The sequence below is a fragment of the Dipodomys spectabilis genome, unplaced genomic scaffold (genome assembly GCF_019054845.1).
Source record: "Dipodomys spectabilis isolate Male_0828 unplaced genomic scaffold, ASM1905484v1 ptg000125l, whole genome shotgun sequence".
Taxonomy (NCBI): Eukaryota; Metazoa; Chordata; class Mammalia; order Rodentia; family Heteromyidae; genus Dipodomys; species Dipodomys spectabilis.
In genome coordinates, this window is record NW_024870802.1 from 5,543,863 (window position 1) to 5,569,145 (window position 25,283).

The window sequence follows — 25,283 nt, forward strand, 5'->3', positions numbered from 1 at the left end:
TTCCACAAAGCTTTGTGTTCCATAAGGGCCAAAAATGTTCTAAACATTCTTATATTTCCTATGTAGAGCCTTCTACTTGCCTGGCAACGACATTATGATTGATGCTTGATAGGTATTTGTTGAATACATGAATGAATGGACAAACTACAAAGCAAGACCCAATGCATTCCAATTTGTTATCTTTATGAAATATTTCAGAACCTAAACCTTCATCAAGACCATATTTAAGCTATGAGCCTATTGTAAATGATATTTTTTCAAAGACAGAAATAAAGGAGGCTACCCATAAGGTCAACATTGAGATGAGCTTAAAAACCTCTTTACTTCTAGTTTTGATAGTTTATGCTGGGTGCCAGTGCCTCATGCCTGTAATCCTAGCTATTCTGGAGGCTGAGATCTGAGGATCATGGTTCAAAGCCAGCCTTGGCAGGAAAGTCCGTGTGACTCTTATCTCAAATTAAGCACCAAAGAAGCCAGAAGTAGAGCTGTGACCCAAGTGGGAGAGTACTAGCTTTGAGCAGAAAAGCTCAGGAACAGTGCCCAGGACCTGAGTTCAAGCCCCAGGACCATCACAATAAACAAACAAAAGCCTATTTTCTAAATCATTTTTTTGTGGAGAATATACACACAAACATTTAGGATCATTAAGCCAAACATTTTTAAAATTATGACTACATTTGCACTATTACATTATTTTTTACATGTAAAATGGTGAGTTTGCATTTTAAACCTAGCCAAAGTGGCACCTTATTACTGACTCACCGATTCTTTTCCAGCTCATTGTGTGTAGATCTAAAAGAAAAAGGGAAAAAGACAGAACATTAGCCATGCTTGCTAATCAGGCTACAGAAAGAGAGATGAGTTTACCTACTACTATACCACCACCAGCCAATATAACAATGCAATATACACTCAGACTTCTACAATCTCATGCATTAAAAAAGTCTACAGACATTAGGACCATTCATTCAGATATTGTGTTTTCAGTTAATACTTCTAAATATTCTGAAACTGGAGAATTACTGCTACTCTAATAAAATTAATACCAGTACTTACTCTTCTCCCTATATTTTATTGATTGTAGACATTGTTAGAATTCATACACAATCCTATTTAAAATTTAATTATTATTATAAAGGTGATATACAGAGGGATTACGGTTACACAAGTCAGGTAAAGAGTACATTTCTTTTTGGACAGAGTTACTCTTCCCCCACTCTCTCGTTTTTCCCTCCCAGACCTACCCTCAAGTTGTATAGTTCATTTTCAACATGATCCTATTTTTTTTAAACACATATATATGAAGATCTCGTCTACCTACCTATTCCTAAACACAGAAAAATGGGAAGTTTCGGCTACCACAGAAACAGCAACACATTTGTCTTACTTCTAAGGGATACAAGTAAATGCAAGCATTCCTGCCTTTTGTGTGAAACACAACAAGGAAAAGTTAAACAAGGAAGAAAAATATAGTAATAGAAAGAAAAGGAATATACATTAATAAAATTATGACATTTATAAAAGACTAGCAGACTATAACTCAAAATGCTAGCCCTGGTTATTTGGCGAGTTTCTCATTTGGCCGCTTAGTATTGCTATGACACTTCTCATCTACTGAACACCTTCTGCTACACAGCACGCAAAGCAGTTAAAACATACTGTCTCATTTTATTCCTGAAACTGTGCTCCTTCTTTTCTTTGGTTTTGGTGGTACTGAGACATGAACTCAGGGCTTTACCACTTAAGCCTGTGTTGACAGAGTTCCACTATGTGGTTGAGGCTGGCCTCAAATTTCCCATCTTTCTGCCTCAGCCTCCTGAATGCTAGGATTAGAAGCATGTGCCACCACATGCAGCAACCTCTGCTTTAACGAGAATACTGAGGCTCAGAGACCTGGCTCCCGGGCCAAAAGTAGAGGCATCAGGCTCATTAGTTGTGGGGATTTTACTGGTGCGGTAGCCAAGCCAGTACTGTCTCCCATCTACCTTTTGCTTCCTTAGCAGTTTCAGTAATAGGATGAAAATAAACTGATATTCATTTTAAAGACGTTAATAAAAGGATTTCTCTCTAAACAAATGTAAAAAAAGAATCTTAGGAAGTTTCAAGAGTAGACAAATTAACAGGAAACACATATGTGTACAATTAAGATTTTTACAAAAAGACTAAAAAAACATAGTTGGATATTCCACTTTAGAAGAGACAATTTAAATGAAACCTCTATCACCATATAAGCATTAACAGTTTTGATTGTTCTTTTTTGTTTAGATGAGATGTTAAAGAACAAGTTTTAAAAGGGAGAAATGGCATATTTTAAAGGTTTTTTTTTTTTTTTTTTTTTTTTTTGTCGGTCGTGGGGCTTGAACTCTGGGCCTGGGCGCTGTCCCTCAGCTCTTCAGCTCAAGGCGAGCGCTCTACCACTTGAGCTACAGCGCCACTTCCGGTTTTCTGGTGGTTTATTGGAGATAAGAGTCTCACGGTCTCTCCTGCCCGGGCTGGCTTTGAACCGCGATCCTCAGATCTCAGCCTCCTGAGTAGCTAGGATTACAGGCGTGAGCCACCAGCGCCCGGCTTAAAGGTATTTTAAGTAAAAACATTCTTCAAAATATGAATGGCTAATCAAAGATGAGATTCTCTGCCCCTTGGCAAACAGAACTGGGTTTCTCTGAGAGGAAAAGTAAGTAAAACAAAATTAAGAGACAATTCACACATAAAATATGAGAGCAAATAATAAATACAAACATTTTAAATAGAAAATGGTAGATTCTGGTCACTGTAAACTTGTTCTCAACAATCTGACAAACCCATGGGTACCAATTAAGATTGAAAAATAGGGCTGGGAAGGTGGCTCAGTGGTAGAGCACTTGTCTTGCATGCTCGAGGCCCTGGGTTTGATTCCTCAGCACCACATAAGAAAAAAGCCGGAAGTGGCGCTGTGTGGCTCAAGTGGTAGAGCGCTAGCCTTGAGCTAAAGAGCTGAGGGACAGCGCCCAGGCCCAGAGTTCAGGCCCCACGATTGGACCCAAAAAAAAAAAAAAAAGATTGAAAAATAAAGTGCCAATGATAATATACACAAAGATAACCAATTGTGGAATTCCAATATTACACTGAATAAGTTCTTATTCTAAAGAACTTAATCTGACTCCCTGCTGTGAAAAAAATTAAAGCAGCAGGTTCTTTTTTTCTCTCTCAAACAGAACTTTTTCACCAAATCAGAAATTATATGTCACATTTAGTTATACCACTAACAAAATTTAGCAAGACTCCCAAATAATAACAAGAATGACCACAAATATACTAATCATTACGATACTGCCATATTCTTCTCATTTTCACTGTTCTGGTAAGTTAATACCAAGTTAAAAAGTATTAGTACTTTCAGTGTTCTAGGCTGTGTTAGGCTCCAGAATTTCCAGTTGGTAAATTAAGACATGTATAGGCATGACCACAATTCAAAGTAACACAAACATAGGAAGAGAAGTACAATGTTGGGGGAGTTCAAAGGCAAATTTACCTCCAAATGGGGCTACAAGGAAACTTTTAGAAAAGGATAGCATTTGATCCAGGACCTGAGCAAGGAGTACATTTGCCACTGGTAAAGTCTAGAACGTGTTAAGGATGCCATTCAAAGTAGAAGGGGTAAGTAAAAATGCAGAGCTATGAAGTTCAAAGCAAAATCAGGTAACACGGTATAGGGGGCATACAGACTCATAGTATTTAAGAACTTTGAGTTTAATATTAACTCTTGCTCACACTAGCTGTATTAACTTTAGGACAAATTATTTAACTTCTCCGATTCACAGTTTCCTCATTTTAAAACTCTGGCTAGTTATTGTAAGAAATAAAGAAAAATATGTGAAAGCATCTAACACATAGTAAGGACTCAATAAATGTTAGCTACTGCTTTCAGACTTTATGTTTTTGAGATAAGATTTCACTACATAGCTCAGGCTAGCCGAAACTCAGAACACTCCTGCCTCAGCTTCCAAAGTGCCAGGATTACAGGCCTGTGCTACTCCACCTGGCTATTTTTATTATTTTTCACAAGATTAAAAATACATCAAACATGAAAATAGATTCTATATTATATATTTAAGAAGTGGGGAGAAAGGGTAAGGAAGTTGACAAGGATGCATTTATACATGTATGGAAATGTCACAATGAAACTCCAGCTTGTACAACTAATGCATGCTACTAAGTAAAAGACATTTTCTTAAGTATGCAACATGAGACCATCAGATAGGTTTTCAAAAGGTTTTGATGCTTGGAACTAGCCTAGCATCAAGCGAGCAAATACACATGCACAATGGTAAGACACATTGAAAGACATGGCAGGTATCTTGGTCATATAGTCAGCTATGTGGACAATACCATGGTTAGCAGCTTTGCAGGCAGAAAGAGTCTAATTATACGCACACATAGAAAATAACAGGTCAAACAGTGATGGCCACAAGTAATTAAACGTATCAAACATTAGCATACCCAAAACAACCCCTTTGCTTCTCTGACAGTCTGTGTCAATCAGGTCCTTCTAATGATGTGTCATTGCAACACCCAACTATGATAAATTCACTGCAAGGTTCAGATGCAGTGAGGAGTCTCACCCATTTAGCTAGCCAACACACTTTACTTCTAATGAAATGTACTTCTGAGGGCAAATACTAATGACTATCCTGCTCTTTGACATCCTTACTCTAAATGCTAAACAACTTCCAAGGACAGAGAAAGGTGTTTCTATCATTTTATCACTGAATCATAGACAATCTTGCCCCTACCTGACAAATAACATCCCTTTTGGGGAGAAATCCTCCTTGGATGGGCATTATTACATCCACTAGAGCTGTGAGCTTTCACTCACTCCAGCATGGCTCTAATATGTAAACTTTAATCTTTCAGTGGCAGTCTGAAATAAAGCGTAGGAATGACATTACTCAAGAGTGGAGCTGCTGTGGAAGGAAAATGACAGCCTTCACATTCATGGGATTTTTAAATAGGGTAAACCAAAATAAAAAAGGAAAAGCGGTCTAACAAAAATATGTGAGAGATAATTTTTTAATGCATGCTTATATCAATCAGTATTATAATCAGACTAAAACTAGGATCTGGGAAGAGCATGCCATCCAATTTGTATATTTAGATTAGTATCTGGAAAACTGTCCTCCCTGGAAAAGAAATGATAAAAGAGCCATGCTATATCCAAAAGGAAGCAATGCTATTTCATATCTAAGGAGAAATCTAAAAGAAAGTTTTCTTCAACAGTGCTGCCTGGTTAGAGTAGTGTACATACTGCTTAAGATTTAGCTTGCTGTTAAAATCAATCAACACCTGTGCCATAAGGCTTAAGCTGATCACTGAACTCATCTCTTGGCCACCTGTGCTCTAACCATAAGATGCTGATAATATCTTACCTTTGTGAAACAGAGAACTGTACTACATGAAACCCTGAGTTATATGACTTGCGATCTTCAACACCATCCATTCAGTATTTTGACACCCCCCGTTCCCCAAAAAAAGCCTCTCATCGAATACCAAGAGAAGCAGCTGTCTTTCTGACTTAAAAAGGCTATACTTCAGGGGAGGGGTATGTCCACAAGTAAACCAGCAACAGGCAACTCATGCTTCAACGAAGTATTTAATAGAAAGCCTGAGTCAGTTTAGTGTGAGACTTTTTTTTCTTGAAAATTATTCATTGAACTCAGTTATGGTCAAAGAAACACATCTCAGAAGCTGTGTCCACCTTCAACAATATTATAGCCATTAAGACTTTAACTGCTACTAATCTCCTTTTATTTGTCCTGAAATTTTACGTTTTTTAATTGAATAAAGATTTTAATATAGAAAAATCTAAGAAAAAAAAGATTCACAAAAACAAGTCTTCATTTAGTTCTTCTCTGAACGAACAGGTACATGTTTAAGAATAAGAATGTCAGGCTTCAGTGGCTCACATCTGTAATCCTAGCTACTCAGAAGGCTGAGATCCAAGGATCGCAGTTCAAAGCCAGTCTGGGCAGGAAAGTCCCTGAGACTCTTATCTCCAACAAACCACCAGAAAACTGGAAGTGGCACTATGACTCAAGTGGTAGAGCGCTCGCCTTGAGCTGAAGAGCGCAGGGACAGCGCCCAAGCCCAGAGTTGAAGCCCCACGACAAAAAAATAAAATAAAATAAAAATAGAGAACGCATCTGAAATAACTTCCACTGGGAAAAATTCTCTAAAATTATCCTTGAAAAATAACTTACCACTCTCTTCTTCTCCTCCTCAACCTTAAAAATCCATAAAGACTGCGAAGAAGGGCTATAAAGCTGAAAATACAATGATACAATCACTCCTTCTAAAATAAAATGTCTTTATTCTATGGTTTGGGGGAGGTGGAGTGGATCTAAGAAAAAGGAGACAAATATAGCAAGAATACTCAAGGTGCATATGTGATACAGTGGGAAATAGGTAGAGATGGACTAAGGAGAAGGATGAACAGAGCACTGGACACAGATGGACATGTTAAATTACAACCCCCTTGTACACATTTTGAAGTTCAGAAAGTAATAAAGTTTTTAAAAATTAAAAAGTTAAACCAAAGCAGGAGGAAAGTTTTGTTTTTAAACATTCTTGATCTAGCAGGTGGAACTGAAACACTGCTGATGTGGCAAGAGCCTTTAATAGCCACAGGAGGCTAAAGAGAAGAAATCACTGTGTACAACAAGTTGAAATTCAAGCATAAGTTTGTTACCTACTCTTTTTAGGTCACCTTAAAACAATGCAACTACTATGTATATGGCACAGGCTCAGACCAACATTTACGGCCAAAATTGACAAGCTTTTGATTTCCACAACATGGAATACGGTGAGTGTTCTTTCAAATAAAGTACAGCATTCTGCTTTTTTACTACAGTATAGTTAATTAAAGAATGGGCACACCTGTAATCCCAGGCGGCAGGAGAATTTCGATGTTGAATGAGATCCTATCTCAAAAAAAAAAAAAAAAGGCAATTTGGAGTGTTTATTTTTTTTTTTGCCAGTCGTGGGGCTTGAACTCAGGGCCTAGGAACTATCTTTGAGCTTCTTTTGCTCATGGAAAGCATTCTTCCACTTGAGCCCCAGCACCACTTTTGGCTTTTTCTGTTTATGTGGTACTGAAGAATTGAAACCAGGGCTTCATGCATGATAGACAGTCACTCTACCACTAAGTTGCATTCCCAGCCAAGATTTTATTCTTGAGGTATTATGTATTGTTTTCCTTTGCAAACACAGTGTCATTAACACCCCTTAAAACACAAAATAGAAGAGTTTGCCAAAGCAAAAGTTGTATTTTCTTCTATCATTTTTCCTTCTAGCCTAATATGGTATTTGGCACAAAAAAAAATAATAATCAACAAAAAATAAAAACTCTGAATTTCCATTGCAGATAAGTCTATGTAAAGTTGAAATTTTTTCATTCTTTGAGAAACGCCCACTGCACAGAGCACAGTGATAGGTAGTGGAGAAAACTGTCACTGCAGAATAAAGCAAAAGAGATTGGATCCTCATCTCAGAGAAGGTTTCAGTACAACAAATGGGCCACAAATTTTAAAGAAACAATCAAGACAACTATTTATGTGACAACAGGTTCTGGGTTCCACTGCTCACTCTCCTGAGAGGCCTATACTTCCTCTTTGTTACTATTTTTTAAAAAGACAACTATTTGTGCAAACATGATGAACACTGTCAAGGCTGTAAGGATCTGATCTATTCCAGTGGATGAAGAACGACTTCCCCAAGTAGGCGATGGCCTGTTGAGGAAGACTGCTATTAGACAGAGATAACTGGGCAAAGGAGGGAGAGGAAGACTGACTGCCAACAGGGAACAGGGGACACAAAAAGACCTTGAGGTAGAAGAAAACCTGTTTCATTAAAGGCGGCCCAATATAACTCATGGGAACAACAATAAATAAAAAGAAATAAACTATTTCCCAAATACTCTGCTATTAGATGTTAATATTTCACTCCTCCTTCATAAAGCACAAATCTTAAATAAATTAGTTAAGGAAAAATTATTTCTAGTGTTTCAGTTTAATATACTAGTTCTTTCATAAGCCCTAGCCTAAACCTCACACATAAACAGATCTACCTTAATATATTCTAAAATAGATTTCTTTCTCTCTTCTTTGCTTGAAACTTAAATCCCCATTAGAAATTTCCTTCCTCAGTTTTAGGTGGTGCAAGGTCTGAGTTCCCTCAGGCACTATCAGAAAATATATGTATGATTTTACTAAGTCTCTCACATGCTGTGCTAAATCACAGTGGTCAGGGGCTGGGAAGGTGGCTCAGTGATAGAGCGCTTACCTTGCATGCCTGAGGCCCTGGGTTTGATTCCTCAGCACCACATAAGCAAAAAGAAAAAAGCCAGAAGTGGTGCTGTGGCTCAAGTGGTAGAGTGCTAGCCTTGAGCTAAAGAGCTGAGGGACAGCGCCCAGGCCCAGAGTTCAGGCCCCACGACCGGACCCAAAAATTAAATAAATAAATAAATAAAAATTTAAAAAAAAATCACAGTGGTCAGAACTGTGGTCTCACACAATATAGTAGAATCTTAACAGGTACATTACCATGAAAGAAAAACATTAGTCAAAACCCTAAGCAGAGTCTGTGTTAAGAATAAGGGCTGACAAAGATTGCCCTATTAATGACCCATTATGTACTTTGCAAACTCTAGAAATGTATGTCTTACTTATGCCTCTAATCCTTCAGCTGTTAGTAAAAAATGCTATACATTCAATGACAGAGGGGTAAAACTGAATTCTAATAATTAATTAAAACTATCAGAGTCTTAGAACTCCAGCAGAATAAGGAGCCTTGGTGAGGACTTCATACATCTTCTTCTATCACAAATGAAAACATTAAGGGATGAAGAGAAGTGTCACGTGGTCATAAGCTTGGTTTCTAGAAAATAGAAATTACAGTATGACACAATTCAGGTCCCATTTCCTAAATGGTACTCTTTCTAATCTCCAAGTTTTGAAAACAAGTTTTTGTTTTAATCTATGTGTAGACTGAAGTAAAATTGCTAAAGAGGCCCATAATTTCTCATTATATAGCCAGAGAAACTATAGGAGCTAACAAATTTATATTTATGTCTTTAAATGTTGTATATTATACCATATTGTCATCTTAAGCATACCTCTCTACAACAAATCACATAAATTCACCCAAATACATAAATACATTAAACTTAGGTTAATTTTATAATTTAAAATTTTAAGTTTAAGCAAGGTATGAGTGGCTTACGCCAGTAATGATAGCTACTCAGGAGGCTGAGATGTGAGGATTGTGGTTCAAAGCTAGTCCAGGCAGGAAAATCCATGAGACTCTTACCTACAATTAACCACCAAAAAAGATGTAAGTGGAGCTGTGGCTCAAGTGGTAGAGTACTAGCCTGTAGCAAAAAAGCTTAAAGACAGTGTCCAGGCCCTCAAGTCCCAGGACAGGCACAAATTTTTTTTAAGCTTGAAAGGCATAATAGTTTAAGAAGAGACAAAAAGGCATCATGCTGTTCTATAGGCAAATTAAAGGGAGAAGACTTAATCCTTGCCTCAGTGAGGTCTGAAATGCAGAACAGAATTTCCATCTCATGAGCAAACTACAATTGATGTCTATGGGAACTTCTAGTTGTTTTCTGCACCAAGAGCTCCCTGCTGCTCAGTCCCTACCCTGACTCCCCAAAGGACTACCCAACAACCCAAAGGCCTACCCAATGCCTCTAGGACAGCCCACCCTCCAAGTGAATCATTCCTAGATAAAGTTTAAGGAATCAGGAACAAAGTCCCCTTTAATTTCTTCATATCAATGGGAAAGGCAGCATCTGCTGGTCCTCTTTTAGGAAAGGACCTTTGAAAACTTCATGACAAGACACCTTGGGATTCATAGCTTCCTGGAACAAAAATACAGCCAGATGCTACAAAAAATTTTCAAAAGTGGAGGTTGATTATGTCTCAGTACATATAGACAAGCATATGCCAAAGAAATCTATTTGGAAAAAAAGTATTATCTGTTCTGGTTGAAGGACAAACATCTTTTTTCTTTTCCTTTTTGCTTTAAGGCCCCTTCCCTTATCAATTCATATTACGATTCACAAGATGAAAAACACAGTCTTCCTCTTTTCCTTAAAAAATAGATCAGGATCACTATCTTCCTATTTTACCTAAATATTTTCATTCCTCTAACAAAGCCCTTGGATATATATATACACACACACATACATACATATATATATATATATATATATATATATATATCACCAGAACTATTTTAGATTTAAAATTTTTCTTGGATCATATTAAATTTGGAAAGAAGAGAAAACCTGGTCCAAGATTACCTTTAGCATATGGCTACATGTACGGATGCATGCTATTAAGTCTCCTGTCTGCTCAGTCATAAACATCTGATCTTAATAGTCTCAGTGAGAACCATAGTTTGCCTTTCCAAATTTGTTCCTTTCCTTCCACATGAAGTCAGGCTGTGTTTCTTAGACCTTAATGTTTTAAAAGGGTCAATCCCAGGGTGGTGAAGACATTCATTTTGTGTTGCTCCAGACTTGGGAAAACAGGAGTCCAGCAGGACCAACACCTCCAAGTCTAGCTCCTTCCCTCTTGTCCTCCTTTCTAAACCTCCCAGTTTACTACCTGTTGGCAGTGCTGGTATTGCTGCTCCCAGGGCTGTGTTTCTGTGCCCGGCTCAACCTCCGTGGGGGCTTTGAATGCTGTAGTCGGGGGCTTGGCATGGAGGGGAATGATGAGGCGTAGCCATGTTCACACTCTAAAAAGAGCAAGAGGGGAAAAAGGTGTGAATAGAGAAATTCATATCTCCAGCTCCATAAATCGAAGGTCTAGCAGGTTCCTGAAAATAGGAATCGAGGCAAAATATCTCTACTTTGTGGTTAAAAAATATTCCAGTTCCTAGCTGGACATGGTGGTGAACACCAGCATTTTGGATGGAGAAGCAGGAAAATTCTGGATTCAAGGTCAGCCAGCACACACACACCTCCCCATATATCCGAGGGAACCCTCCTGGCAGACAAACCCAACCCATTACCTGGAGAGTGCATTGACACCTTCTAAACCAAATAATTTGTCCTTTTCTCCAGGAAGTCTTTTGGATTGAAGCACTCAATTTCTGAGTGTGGTAGTCCCTCAACTCCTCTTTTCCCTGAACGGTTTTCATTCTCTAGCGTCTGTTTAGTCTCATGTTTGTGTAACTCCAAATACTTCAATCGCCAAGTCTTGGTCATTTTTCTCTCCGGGCACCACTTTCCTGGTCTTGGTGCCCAGCACCCCAATCCATTTCTCCTCTGGTCTCCATCTCCACATCTCCCACAGCACCCGGACAGGGAGTCCCGCTGACAGCTGGCTCCCACTCTCCCAGGCCCCACACAGCTCGGCCCTCCCCGCCACGCTGCCCCCCTACCTCCGAGCCCCCCCCCCGCGGGCCTCCAGTCCCACTCCGGGTTCATCCTGTGCCCCGTACCCCAGCCCAGCCCCACTCCGCTCCACAAGTTCCCGCCCCCAAGCACGCGCACGGGCCCGCACGCCACCCCGCGCACACTCATCCACACACGCAGGCTCACACGTGTGCCCTCACACGCACTCCCTCCCCGGTGCCCACCTGTCACTCTTGCTCACATTCTTTCACATCTGCGCGCACGCGCGCCCGCCTCTGTCTCGTGAGCGCACTCCCCCCCCCCCCCCCGTCTCGTGCATGCGCCCGGCCGCCCGTGCGCGCACCCCGCCGCCCGTGCGCGCACCCCGCCGGGCTCTCGTGCGCGCGCACTGCCCGCGCGCGCGCCCCTGCACGCTCCGCCTGTCACTCGTGCGCACGCCCCCCCGCCCCCCGCCCGCCTCCTCAGCAGCGCACGCACTTCCACCCGCACACTCGCGCACCTCTCCTCAGCAGCCGCACCGCACTCTCCACGCGGAGCAAAAGCCCACGGGCTCAGGCAGCGGCGCCCAGCCGTTACCTCGCTCCCGGCGCTCCAGAAACTCGGCGGCCTCCAGCAGGCGCTGCACGTTGATCATCCGCACCCGCTCCATGGGCACCGCGGGTGGAGACCGGAGCTCACCGCGCTCCCGCCCCTGGCCAACAGGAGGCGCCACAGACGGCTACCCCGCCTCACGCCACCCCTAGACGTGTGCGGCGGGCGGGCGGGCCAGCCCGGCCGCGGCTCGGCGCGCTCTCCGCCGACCCTGCCGCCTCCGCTGCGCCCGCCGCGCCCGCCGCGCCGCCTGCAGCACGCGCGCGGTTTGTTTACCTCTCGGCGCGAGCACGGGGGTGGGGCGGGAGCAGCGACGCGGCTCGCTCCGCCTCCTTCTCTGCCCCCTGGGAAACGTAGTCCCGCCCCCCCCCCACTGCACGCCGGGAATCGTAGTACGGGAGTACGTAGTGCATTATAGAGCGCGCCTGCGCCTCACGATTCCGCGATGGCTGCTGGGAGATGTAGTTTGTCGCGGCCTATCACCCTCCAGGAGAGGACAAAAAGAAGTTGGCCAGGGTTTAGAGAAGGATGTAATTGAGTTGAATCTATACTCGAAGTGGCTTATTTCTCCGCACGTCCCACAGCTTCCCAGGGACTGGAACATTCATCATGCAAACTGCCATGTTCCAGTCATCCATCTACCACTATATTTTCATGTAACTACTGTGACTCGGTTTTTTCATCTGCAAAATGAGGAAAACAGCACACTTGGTAAGCCAAAAAGTACTGTTTAGAAATTATTTAAATCAGGGGCTGGGAAGGTGGCTCAGTGGTAGAGCGCTTGCCTTGCATGCATGAAGCCCTGGGTTCGATTCCTCAGCACCACATAAGCAGAAAAACCCGGAAGTGGCGCTGTGGCTCAAATAGAGCGCTCACCTTGAGCTGAAAAGCTGAGGGACAGCGCCCAGGCCCAGAATTCAGGCCCCCCAACCAACCAAAAAATAACAACAACAACAACAAAAAAAACAAAGAAATTATTTAAATCAGAACTCAAAAGGGCTTCTATTAAAAAAAAATTGTTTACTCTCCCCTCCCCCAACAATCTCTGATTGTGCTTTTAGACAACAGGAAGACTACTCTGGAAAGGGTTTATCAGTATATCAGTCAGACTGTAAGGGATTTGGGGACTGGCATTACCCCTAATTCTGGTCAAATCTGGACTCTGCTACTTAAATTGGATGTATGGACTCTTCAAGCCTCATTTTCCTCATATACAAAATGAATATAATTCTTCCATTTATCCATAGTGCTGAGGACCTGCAGTGAGTCAGGCACTGATGCAGACTTAATGTGCACAGTAATGAGAGAGCAGACTCCAAGGAACCTGCTCTCGGGGTGTATGTATCATCAATAGGACTTATTGTGAAGATTAAATGAAATAATTCCAATAGTACACAGCAGGCACTCAATAAATAGAAGCAACTGTGATTGCTTCCTCCAATACTTGCCTCCCTAAAAAGGTAACTGATAGCCAAGGCTAGAGAAAGAGAGCACATTAAGCAGCAGCCACTACCTCCTCCAAGTCCTCCATCTAACAAGTCATCAAAGTCCAGGTCAGGATTTCTCAACCTTGATATTATTGCCATTTGGAGTCAGATAATTCCTTGCTGGCATGGGGAGTTTCTTCTGAGCATTGTGGAATGTTTAGCCGCATCCCTGGCCTCTACCCACTAGATGCCACTAGCACACCACCACCCAGCAGGCATGACAACTGAAAATGCCTGCAGACATTGCCACATGTCCCTGGAGGCACAAAACCACCCCCAGTTGAGAACAACTCTAGGGAGAAAAAGGACAAGAGAGCTAGAACTGCTCGGTGCTGTAGGAGCAAGCTAGGAATGATGTAAACAAATCTACCACGTCTTCCCGCTCTGATTATTTTAACCTGCTGGTCGACATCCAAAATAACAGGAAGCTCTTAGTTAGGGAAAAATTTCCCTTTCCCCATGGTCATTCCAGTGACTACTACAGCAAATACCATCTTGGGATGGATAGCTTACTCTCTCAAAAATGCTACGTGTTCCGTGCTGACTTGAATAACCTCTCCCTTTCCCCTTGCACTTTTTTTTTTCCAAAATGAACAAGATCTCTAACGAGGTCACAAGCTGCAAAATTTTGCCAGTCTTTAAAAATACTTAAGAAATAGATGTTCCATCAAATCCAGAGACACCGGAAAGAAGAGGTGCTCACAAGCCACATAAGAATTTGTTTTTGAAAGCCTCTGAAGAAGAGATTGTGCTTTTTCAGCTGTCGACTAGGCCTTTATTTTTTTGGCTAGACCATTTCTAATCTGGGCTTTCCCATTAGGTAACACAACCATCCTGCATCCTCAGCAAAGGATATGTTAGGAAGGATGAGAAGAAATTATTTAAAAGAAAACGCCATTCACTCAGAACATCTGTTAGTTGAGGATAAAAACGATTAGGTTGAAAGTTTCCAATCCTAGGGGGCATGTAATCGAGAAAAGTAGTACAGCCTGAAAACATGGAAGAATTCAAGACAGGTTTCATCCCACAGATGAGGTCACAGAGTTAGCAGGTTAAGAGAAAGCTAGAGAGGTGTGTGGAGCCTGTGTCTGGCTTTCACAGGTGACTCTAGGTGAATTAGCCTAGAGCCATGATCACCAAGCAGATGAGACAGGAAACATCACGAGAGTCACAAAAGGCCACTTGCACGTGCGGAAGAAGAGGAAAGATGATGGTGTCAGTGGGCAGTCATGAGGGTTCGTTTAGGAACTGAAATCTCCAGCCTTTTCTAGCATTCACAGAGGCTTCACTTCCTTCTTGCTCTGGCCTGAAAGTCTTGAGCATAGGCCACCAGCGCTTCCCACAGCCCCAAGCATAGGGTTTCGTCTTCTCCAGAGTGATGCTAATCTTTACACCAGCCTCACCTGGGGGAAAACAGGCTCAGCCATGGCTTTGCTGCAAGCTCAGATGAAGCCAGTATGCCCTACAGATGGAGTTGGGCAAACCGGAAGAGCAAAGCTTCCGAAGTCTACTGATAGAAGAACCTTGGACTCTTACCTAGACAGTTCCATCCTCTCCCTGAAGTATCTCTTTCAGTCTGGGGGTGTGTGTCTCATTTGAACATTTAAAACGTCCCTCAGAGTCTCCCAACTCTATAACAAGCACAGCCTGGATGGAGACTATCTGCCTTCTGAAGAAGCAAAGCTCTGAGGTTTAACAGGTCCCACCACCTCCTTCCCCATTCCTTCCCCTCCCCCTCCCCCAGTTTACTTCATGCAAATCCCCAAGTGGTTTATGGCAAAAATCGTAACAGTAGAGGCTGATGTGTTACAGGTCAGTCAGGAGAGATGGAGGAGGTGTGGGGGGGGGGGGGAGGTCTATGAAGTGAGGTCATAAATCCAAAGTCATTGTCTTGGTGACACCTAGTGCTTGGGAGACCCTCCCTGAATCTACACCGTGGTACCCTGAAGGTGCTGTTCTCAGTAATTACCATTAAGGATGAGGGCTTTCATATAATCCAGTTGGCGGGGGTGGGAGGCTAAGGGAGGGGTGAGCTTTGAGGTCCTAAAATTGATAACCATAAATAACACAACACATCTTTCCAACCCCCTAACCCCCAAATGACGAACACCTCCTCCCCACCCCAATTCCTCCCCCAGAAACACTAAGAGCAGCAGCAGCAGCAAGCATTCGCTCTGCCCAGTGAGTCAGCCTTGCCTAACTTCATGCGCAAGCTCTCCACAAGTCATCAGCAGCTCGGAGCTGCTGCGGGGCTGTGTGCAGAGATAAATTTGGGTCTGAAGGAATGACGTAATGCTAAACCCGAGAGGTAGCTGCTGCCTTCCCAGGGCTCCTCCTGTCGCCAGGGCTGCCGGCTAACATCTCAACCACGCTGGAAGGCACCCAGGTGCCCAGAGTTAGGATGAACAGAACGGAGGGGAGGTTGGGAGGGGGGCAGCAGCCCTGAGGGGAGACAGTGTTAATCTGCGATTGATGAATCTGGAAGTTTGTTGTTTTTTTAACTCCAGTTTCTCTGATGAGATCAGACCACTGGCAGAGGCTCAAACAGCTGCACTTGACTTCCATCCTGACCCATCTCTTCCCTTAGAAAAGGGCTTTTTACATTTTATTAAATGGCCCTTATTACAGCAGCCTATTTCAGTGGTCATAATGGACGTATTAATCTCTCAAATGTCTTTTTCTTTTTTTCTTTTGCATGAACTTGAATCCCAGAAGAAACCTGCATTGCGGGGCTCATCTAGGGGATGTTTACCCAGGAGCACTTCACTTGGGGATATGCTGGGTGCAACTAGCAAGGTATGAACTGGTAAACGAATGCTCCTCAAATCACATTTCATGGTTTCCGTCAAGGAACTTTACATCAGTCAGCCTGTTTCTCAAACAAGTCACCATTTTTCAGTTAAGAACATTTTGGTTCAGAGAGGTGTGGTAATTTGCCTTGCCAAGGCCCCAGAACTGCCTATAGAACCAAGAGACCAAGGGTTAGAACCCAGGCCTTAAGCTCTCTTCTCATCTCCATAATTCTTTTTCTTTCTGGTTGATTCATGTTTAACGGAGGGGAGGGGGGTTGAAAGGGAGTAAGCTTTCTGATCTTTGAAACCTGTGGGGCCTCAATCCTTTAAATATCAAGATCAAATTACATCCCCAAAGGATCAGAGAGCTGCTTTGGTTTTCTGTTTAGGATTCAATCTTCCCCTAGGAAAGGCTGCCTCCAGCATCAATTGCTTCTCTGCTGGTGATGACCAGAAGTCCTGGGCCCAACCCCCCACCCCCATGCCAGTTTAATTAAAAGACCACCAGGATAAACAATCTGTTGTGCGAAGTAGCAGCCCTCCTTAGAAATGCCTCCAGAATACTCTTTCTCTTTTCTATTTATGTATTGTTTTTCCATATACTTGTTTCAAGTGCTGGAGTCGAAAGTTATTTCCTGGTAATGTGCCGATTGTATGACTTTCAGCCATATCGAGGATAGAAGCTGGTCAGCCACGATGTTATTCTTTTGAAGCACTATTTCATGAATATTTTCTTTAAACATTTTGGAGTTGAGAGCCCAAAGAATAAACTACAATTTTCTTTTTGCTGCGTATGTCAAAATCTTGGTATTGTAATAATCTACTCTGTCAAGATTAGATGGAACTTGTCTGTAAAAATTAAAAAAGAAAAAGGAAAAAAAAATGAACGCCAGAGGCTTTCTCTTGCTAAGAGAGTGCCCACATTCTTGCCATAGGCCCCGGGTAAAAATTTCTCACTGCCAGACACTGGTCTGCGGTGGATCTGCCCCCACCTCTTGGTACCATCACCCCTTTTTAAAAGGTGGGCATAATTTGTGATTTGTGGAGGCCTAGGTAGGCCCTGAGTGCTCAGTCTCAGGTATAACATTTACAGTAAAAACACAGGCCCTTGTTACATGCTGGTGGCTCACACCTGTAATCCTAGCTACTCAGGACACACAGACCTGAGGATGTGGTTCGAAGCTAGTCAAGGAAGGAAAGCTGTAAGGGTTGCCAAAAGTAGACCACCAAGTGGTTCAGGCAGAAGAAGGTTCATTGGGAGAACCAAACCACTGGCGTGCACCACATGTAGGTCTGCAGAGAGTTGTGCCAGGCCACACTCAGAGCAGAGTGCAGAGCAATAAGTATTGAGTAGCGAGTACTGAGCAAGCTGTGGTCCAACTGATGGGGTGGGAAAGAATATATAGGGAAAGGAGAGGAGGAGGCGTGGCAGCATCAGGGTTGGGAGTGACCCACAGCCTGGGGTGCTTTTGCTGACTCACAGTCAGGTGATTGACAGTTACAGGTGATTGACAGTTACAGGTGATCACTGTTCAGGCAGGTGATTTCTGGTAAGGCTACATGCTGTCCTTCATAAAGAAAAGAAGGGAGGGGACTATTCTCCTAGACAGACCTAACAGGAAGTCCATGAGCTTTTACCACCAATTAAGCCCCCAAAAAGCTACAAGTAGAGGTATGGCTCAAGTGTATAGAGTGCAAGCCTTGAGCAAAAAAGCTCAGGGACAGTGCCCAGGCCTTGAGTTCAAGACCCAGGACTGGTACAAAAGCAAACCAACCAAACAAAAAACAGGTTCTCATTTGTCCAAAGATACAGGTGACCTCATCTTTTCTTCCAGCTCTTAACATTTAATTCTAGATTGCTGAGCTTCTTCCAAAAGCCCAGAATAAAATGCCTTCATCCACCTACTAGCTGCCGTATAGTTTGAACCAGCTATGTGTCCTCCACCATTCCTCCATCCAGTTCATTCAATCCTTAGAACACCTGTGAGATTCCTGTTTACAGCTAAGGTCCAGAAAGGGTCATCAGTTTGTCCAAGGTCACACCTGCAGTGAACAGAGTTAACCGCAGATCTCTGACTCTTGGATTCCCACAGCATCAGATATGGTCAGACCACTGGTCTGACTTCACTGGTCTCAACTAATGCTAGTCCTGCCCCTAGTGACCAGGGCTGGTTGGGGGAGGGGGGATTCTGATGGCCTTTAGTGAGAACCAACAGTGTTAAATCCAACAGTATTCCAGACTGATCTGCACGAGAACAGGCACACAAATAGCTTTCTTACTAAGAAACACTAAGTCAGAAAATCAAAGGCAGAGAACTGGACATTTATTAATCAAATATTTCTTTTTTTGTTTGTTTGGTTGGTTTCTTTGTCAGTCATAGGGCTTGAACTCTGGGCCTGGGCGCTGTCCCTCAGCTCTTCAGCTCAAGGCTAGCTCTCTACCACAAGAGCCACAGCGCCATTTCCGGTTTTCTGGTGGTTTTTTGGAGATAAGTCTCATGGACTTTCCTGCCTGGGCTGGCTTTGAACCGCGATCCTCAGATCTCAGCCTTCTGAGTAGCTAGAATTACAGGCATGAGCCACCAGCGCCCGGCTTGATCAAATATTTCTTAATCATCTATTGTATGCTGGGTATTAAGTTAGATGCTAAAGTGAGAATAATAAAAACTGGCTCTCTGGCTTCAAGGTGTTTACATTGTAGCCCAACAGACTGACAAGAAACAAATCAAACACCAGTCAGTTGTTCTAAGAAAACTGAATGATGAAGGGAGAGATAGTTTCAGTGGGTATGGGAATCAAGGACAATCTCAAAGGCTGTGTGCACATCTCAAACTTGAAGGTGCCAATAGATGTCCTGGGACTTTAGTAAATGCAGTTTCTGACTGGGAAGCTCAGAGTGGGCCTGGGCGTGTCCTTTCTCAAAGCATGCTCAGTCTCCACAGCCAAAGTGAAGGTCATGGCAAAGCATTTGTATTTTATTCCAAATAAGACCGAAAGGTATTGGAGGGCTTTACATCGAGGAGTGGCAAGAACCCAACTGTAGTGAGGATCACTGAGTTTCTTAGAGGTAAATTTGGGAGGAGAAGAAGAGGTTAGGCCTAGGCTGTTGCATGGTCACAGTGGTGTCCAGGCCTTGAGCTCATCTCCCCAGCTCACATTTGCCTGACCTTGTGCTTCTTAACAGAAGCCCTTGATTCCCAGCACAGGCCTGCCCAGTTGCTCTACAAGCTCAGGCACCTGAAGGAAATCTAGCAGAGCTTGACAGGGTGTGGATCCACAGGAGGGAGACCTACTGGTTGGGTGAGTTCCCCCAGAGGATGCTGGGCAAGTGTACTTACTATGCAAGCAAATAGCAACCCCCTAGACCACTGCCATCCAGGGAAAGGCTCCAGTCTGAATGGCTGGAAAGCCATGGAAGGTTCTGGCTTCTTTAGCCTAGCATGAATGGGGAGAAAATAAAATCACTCCAGGGAGACATCCCTAGTGGACTCAGCCTGGACTTCAAACATCCAGGATTCCAGCTCTTGCCTCTTGCTAACTGCAGGCTCCCTTAGGCAACTTCCAAATCCCTAAGGGAAACAGAGTTTGAGTCTCAGCTTCACTACTGTTCACACAGGACCGAAAGTTAGCCAGCCTTGGAAAGACTAAGGCCTATAAAATGAGGTAATTACAGCATCCGCCTATTGGATGTTGGTAAGGCTTTAATATGAAGCACTAAGCCTGGTATCAGCACATAGTAAATGCTCAGTAAAAGAGGGCCAGTGCACTATTCCTTTGGAAAACAGAGAAGAGATTGTACTTGTCAGCAGCCCTCTTGGGGACAGAGTATCAGACTCCCAAGAGACAGACTGGAATTGTTTATCAGTTTCTATTTGGCTAATATTTGAACTGGAAAACCTTACATGCCTCCCTTCTGAAGCACCAAGACAGCCCTTGGCTCCTGGCCACTTTTAGAAATTATGTATTGCATGATGCTAAATTTCACAATGGTAGAAAGCATGAAAGGAAGTTGTTTGCAAGGCATGCAAAGTTTAGGGGACACAAAAACAGGGTGAGGATGGTCAGGTTGTGGCGGCGATAAAGAGGGTGATAACTTGGGGAGCAAGTAGCTCTGGGGCTCTGTAGAAACAGAGAAACTCTGTGATACAGAATCAAAGATTTCAAATCGTAGTCTCTCCCCCCACCCCACCCACCCTCTTTTGGGCTTAAATCGGAATTTCCCAATCTTTTTCCCTCAGGACAGTGTGTTTATCTTTCTAATTCTGCTGTGTTTAAATTTCCTTAGCAGACACGGGGGCTGGGGAGTGGAGATATGTGACCCACAGCATGTTGGAGGGGAGAGTGGGCTGGACAGTTCCATTGGTGGGAACTGTCTTCCAGGTACCAAGGGCCCCATTCAGAGAGAACTGCAGGGGAACGGTGTTTATTCACAAGGATGTTTAGAGGACACTTGGTTTTCTAAGTGCAGACTGTTTGTTTGTTTTTGTGCTGGACCTGGGGCTTGAACTCAGGGCCTGGGCACTGACCCTAAGCTTTTTAGCTCAAGGCTTGTGCTCTGCCACTTGAGGCATAGCTCCACTTTCGGCTTTTTATTAGTGCTTAGTTGGAGACAAGTCTCTCAAACTTTCCTGCTCTGGCTGGCTTTGAACTGTGGTCCTCAGATCTGAGCCTCCTGAGTAACTAGGAGTAAAGGTATGAGCCACCATGCTCGGCAGTTACTTTGTGCTTTAAAGCCAGATCTGCAGAAATTTTTTTGTTGTTGTTGTTTGGTCCGATCGTGGGCCCTGAACTCTGAGCCTGGGCGCTGTCCCTCAGCTCTTCAGCTCAAGGCTAGCACTCTACCACGTGAGCCATAGTGCCACTCCCGGCTTTTTTTTTTCTGCTTATGTGGTGCTGAGGAATCGAACCCAGGGCCTCATGCATGCAAGGCAAGCGCTCTACCACTGAGCCACCTTCCCAGCCCAAGATCTGCAGACATTATAAGGACAAACTCAGTATTTTTAAAAAATCCTGGGCAGGGATAGGAAAAATAGTGCTGGAAGCCCGGGATCAGCTTTGTTCTATCTGCAATGACGGCTAGAAGCAGACACAGGGCCAAATCACCCTCCATTGGTGCTGCTGCTCTGTTGATCTGAGATAGGCTTTCACCATGTAGTCCAGGCTGGCCTTGACTTTGAGATCCTTGTGCGTCAGCCTCCTGAGTGCTGGGATTACAGGCATGTACCACCACACCTGCATTGGGATCCACTTTAAGACAAATAAATTTCAAAATCCCAGTACTGGAATGGATTACATATTCCATGAGGGCAGGGAGTATATCCATCAGACTCCAGCACAGCGCCTGCCATAAAGCAAGTATGTGCTCCATAAATGCTAGTTTAAGAAATAAGTGAGTGAGCTGGTGTCGGTGGCTCACACCTGTATTCCTAGCTTCTCAGGAGGCTGAGACCTTATCAGATCATGATCCTCAAATCTTGGTTTGAAGCCAACCAGGGCAGGAAAGTCCACAGGACTTATCTCCAATTAATCAGTGCAGAAGTGGAGCTGTGGCTCACGTGGTAGAATGCCAGCCTTGAGCAAACACCTTAGACTCTGAGTTCAAGCCTTAGTACTGGCGCGCGCGCGCACACGCACACGCACGCGCGCACACACACACACACTACACAGAATGAATTTAGGAGAATCATTGGTCCCTAACATAAACATAATTCTGCATCTGTTCAAAATAGTTGCTGCAACAATCTTTTCAAGAGTTTCTCTGGTCTAAACTTTGAGAAAGGGATTGCAGTTAGCTCTATTTCCTGGAGATGTATTGCTCAAAGCAAGGGTCATCTGAGTTTCCGGAAACATTTCGCAGGTAAGGGGTCCAGCACAACCTTTCTGCCGAGATGAGGATGCAAAGGAGAAACCCCTTGGGATAATTGCAACAAATGCTTAGTATTTTTGGTCAAGGAAATCAAGTCAGCTATTGGTAACTCTAATAGCTCTGACCAGGCCACACAAAGCCAGTGCTATCAGAGACAGTTGCTCCCATAAGTTTAGCAGAAACCCCAGGGAGCATTCTCTCTGTCTGTCTCTGTCCCTCTGTCTGTGTGTGTGTGTCTGTCTGTCTCTCTGGGGAACTGAAGTCAGCCTGTCTTTCCCCCACTTTGGCTCCACTTTGGGCCTGGAACTCCCCTAACCCCTCTTGGAAGACTAGAATTCTTTCTTCTCATTTAAGGCTTGGGGTACGCATTCTCATTACTTCTGTCACCTTCTGGCTCCTTCCCTTCACCTTCCTATGTAAAAGAGAGTATTTTTGTAAGGATGACAAATTCAAATTAGCTTCATTTGGAAAGACGATTGAGAATGTTGCAATGACCACTGTAATAACCCAAGCCGCCCTGGGATCAGTAAACCAGGCTTTAGAACTGCTGACTTTATGAGCACCTGACCTGTAAAAAGCCATTTGGGGCTTTGTCTGTGACCCATTCTCCTATCATGCAGGAGGGAACTCAGTGCACAAAGAAGGACCTAGTTCTGTCTCTGCTGTGTCACCTTGGGCAAGCCACTGGCTCTCTCTGAGTCTCTGCCTCCATACCTGGGTAGTGACCTCCTTTCAACACAAAACCAGAACTGGAGAGGAAGAAAGGGAAATGGAAAAGAACAGCAGAGGAGTCCACACTACCAGAAACGTCTCTGCATCTGCCCACTGAAAATGGTTTGCTTCACACTGCAAGAGTTTTAGCTGGGTTGCTGGTTTGTTGTTTTTTACTTCTTTCTCTTTCTGTTTGTGTCTGTCTCTGTGTGTGTGTCTCTCTGTGTTTCTCTCTCTCTCTCTCTCTCTGTTTCTCTTTCTCTCTCTCCCCTCTCTCTCTCTCTCTCTCTCTGCCAGTATTGGGACTTGAACTCAAGGCCTGGTCACTTTTCCTTAGCTTTTTTGCTCTAGGCTGGTGCTCTACTTCTTGAGTCACAGCTCCACCTCTGGCTTTTAGATGGCTAATTGGAGATAAGAGTCTCATGGACTGTCCTGCTCAAGCTGGCTTTGAACTGTGATTCTCAGATCTCCACCTACTGAGTAGCTAGGATTACAGATGTGAGCCACCAGGGACTGGCCGACTCCTTTATCTCCTTAAAAAAAAGAAAAAAGAAAAAGAAACCCAACACAAAAACTCAAAAGCCACAAAGCCACAACTCACCTCCCCCAAACAGGTCATTTGTAAGGCAGAGCTGTCTGGTGTTAGGTTTGTCAGGCTCAACACACTGCTGGTGTCTAAGTGAAGACCCGGCCGGGGCAGACATGTGCCTCTCCTCCAGAAACCCAGTTTAAATCAATATTTATCCAACTGTATTTATAGAAAGTGGTGGTGGTAGGGAGGAGGGGGTAGGGCGGGAAGCAAGGGGATCTAAAACAGAACAAGCCACAATGACTGATGCAAATCTTTGTGGCCAACTCGTTTCTGCAGAGCCTGGCTTCTTCTTCTTCTTCTTTTTTTTTAACGTAAAAGACCAGGCTTTTGATGAACCTGCTGTTGGCCCCAGTACCATAGCAACATCCCCAAGTGCTCTAATATGCCCAGAAGACAGACTTGGGAAAGGCAGCAGGAGGGGGTAGTGTTTCCTAGGAGCCTTAAACTTGAATTAGGGCCAGGAGGGCTGAACAACTCTGGAAAACAAAACATCCTTCTCTGGTCAGCTAGTCTGTCTCCCATCCCAGTTGGAAACGTTTTTCTAAGCAAGGTGTGTACAGGAAGACCTTAGACAAGCAACAGGGTGTTCCCAATACCATCTCTGCTTCACGTTGCTGGGTGACCTTGAGCAAGTCGCTTCACCTGTCTGGACTTCATTCCTTGGCTGTAAAACGAGTACACGTGTATATGGTTAAGATCTCATACGCTGGAATTAGAGGCCTAGGTTGCAAACTCAGCTCTGCACTTAGTAGCTATGTGACCTCTGGGAAAGTTACCCAGCATTCCTGTTCCTAGGTGACCCCATGTGTAAGATGAGGGTAATAAAATTGCTAGGTAGGCACTCTACCAGGGTAATAAAACTGCGTGTGTCATGGAGTTATCGTGAAGATAAAAGGAGATAACACATTTAGTCTCCTACTTGGTATATAGTCAGCCCTCAGAAAATGGCAGCCAGGCCTCATATTGTGCAATGCAAATAGTCACTGCTGCTGCATGCTGGTATCCTCTGCATTTCCCTCAGTTTCACTTCTAGACTTAGGCTCAGCCATTCCCCAAATGAAAATCTCCATTTCTGGATGTGCCAGGAACACTGCATCCAACTTCCAGAGCTTCCTCAGACCCTTGCCCTCTCTCCTCCAGCTCCTCCAGTGGCACCTAGTATCTGGGAGCGTGGGGACTCTGAAAGCCAGAATGATCTTCACTGAAGTCTATCTCTAAGCTGGGTGCTAGTAGCTCATGCCTGTAATCCTAGCTACTCAGAAGGCTGATTGCTGAGGACAGCAGTTTGAAACCAGCCCAGGGAGGAAAGTTTGTAAGACTTTTCTCTCTAATTGACCACCAAAAGAGCCAAAAATGGAGCTGTGGCTCAAGTGGTAGAGTGCCAAGCCTTGAGCACAAACACTAAGGGAGACCTTGAGGCTGTGAGTTCAAGCCCCAGTACCAGCTACTCCCTTCCTCCCCCACCCCACCAGCCAAAGTCCCTCTCTAGCATTTACTAGTGGGCAGATATTACATTTAAGCCAAAAATAAATATCCAATCCGGGGAACACAACTCAAGATGAAGAGGAGAGCTTGATGATGAATAGTGTTTTGCATACAATTTTCCTAAAACAGAAACAAAAAACAGAACACTATCTATATCTATGTCCAGAGAGTTTGCAGGAAGAAAAAAAAACAGTAGCAATAGTAGATGCTCAATACAAATTTAGAGAATGGATTCATCAGGAGTTGGCACCTATAACCCCTTTGAACATTAAAACCTTCCATTTTAACGTAAGTTGCCCTAGTCCCCTACTTTCTAAGCCAGTAACCTCTTCATCCTCAGGATCACAGCTCCAGC

At 43.8% G+C, this 25,283-nt stretch overlaps 1 protein-coding gene across 2 annotated transcripts in view; it reads right to left on the minus strand.

Annotated features, from left to right (window-relative positions):
• The window catches only part of Mxi1 (MAX interactor 1, dimerization protein), a 61,882-nt gene that overhangs the window by 30,437 nt on the left and 6,162 nt on the right, over nt 1-25,283 (minus strand). Inside the window, exons 1-3 of one of the 2 annotated variants that reach the window (XM_042689382.1) lie at nt 11,981-12,166; nt 10,650-10,782; nt 763-792 (exon numbers count right to left, since the gene is read on the minus strand). In XM_042689382.1, the coding sequence (XP_042545316.1) occupies nt 763-792; nt 10,650-10,782; nt 11,981-12,053 (236 nt within the window). In that variant the 5' untranslated portion in view covers nt 12,054-12,166. Of the gene's footprint in view, nt 1-762; nt 793-10,649; nt 10,783-11,980; nt 12,167-25,283 lie in introns of those variants that run through there. The other variant, XM_042689381.1, reaches the window with a different exon arrangement.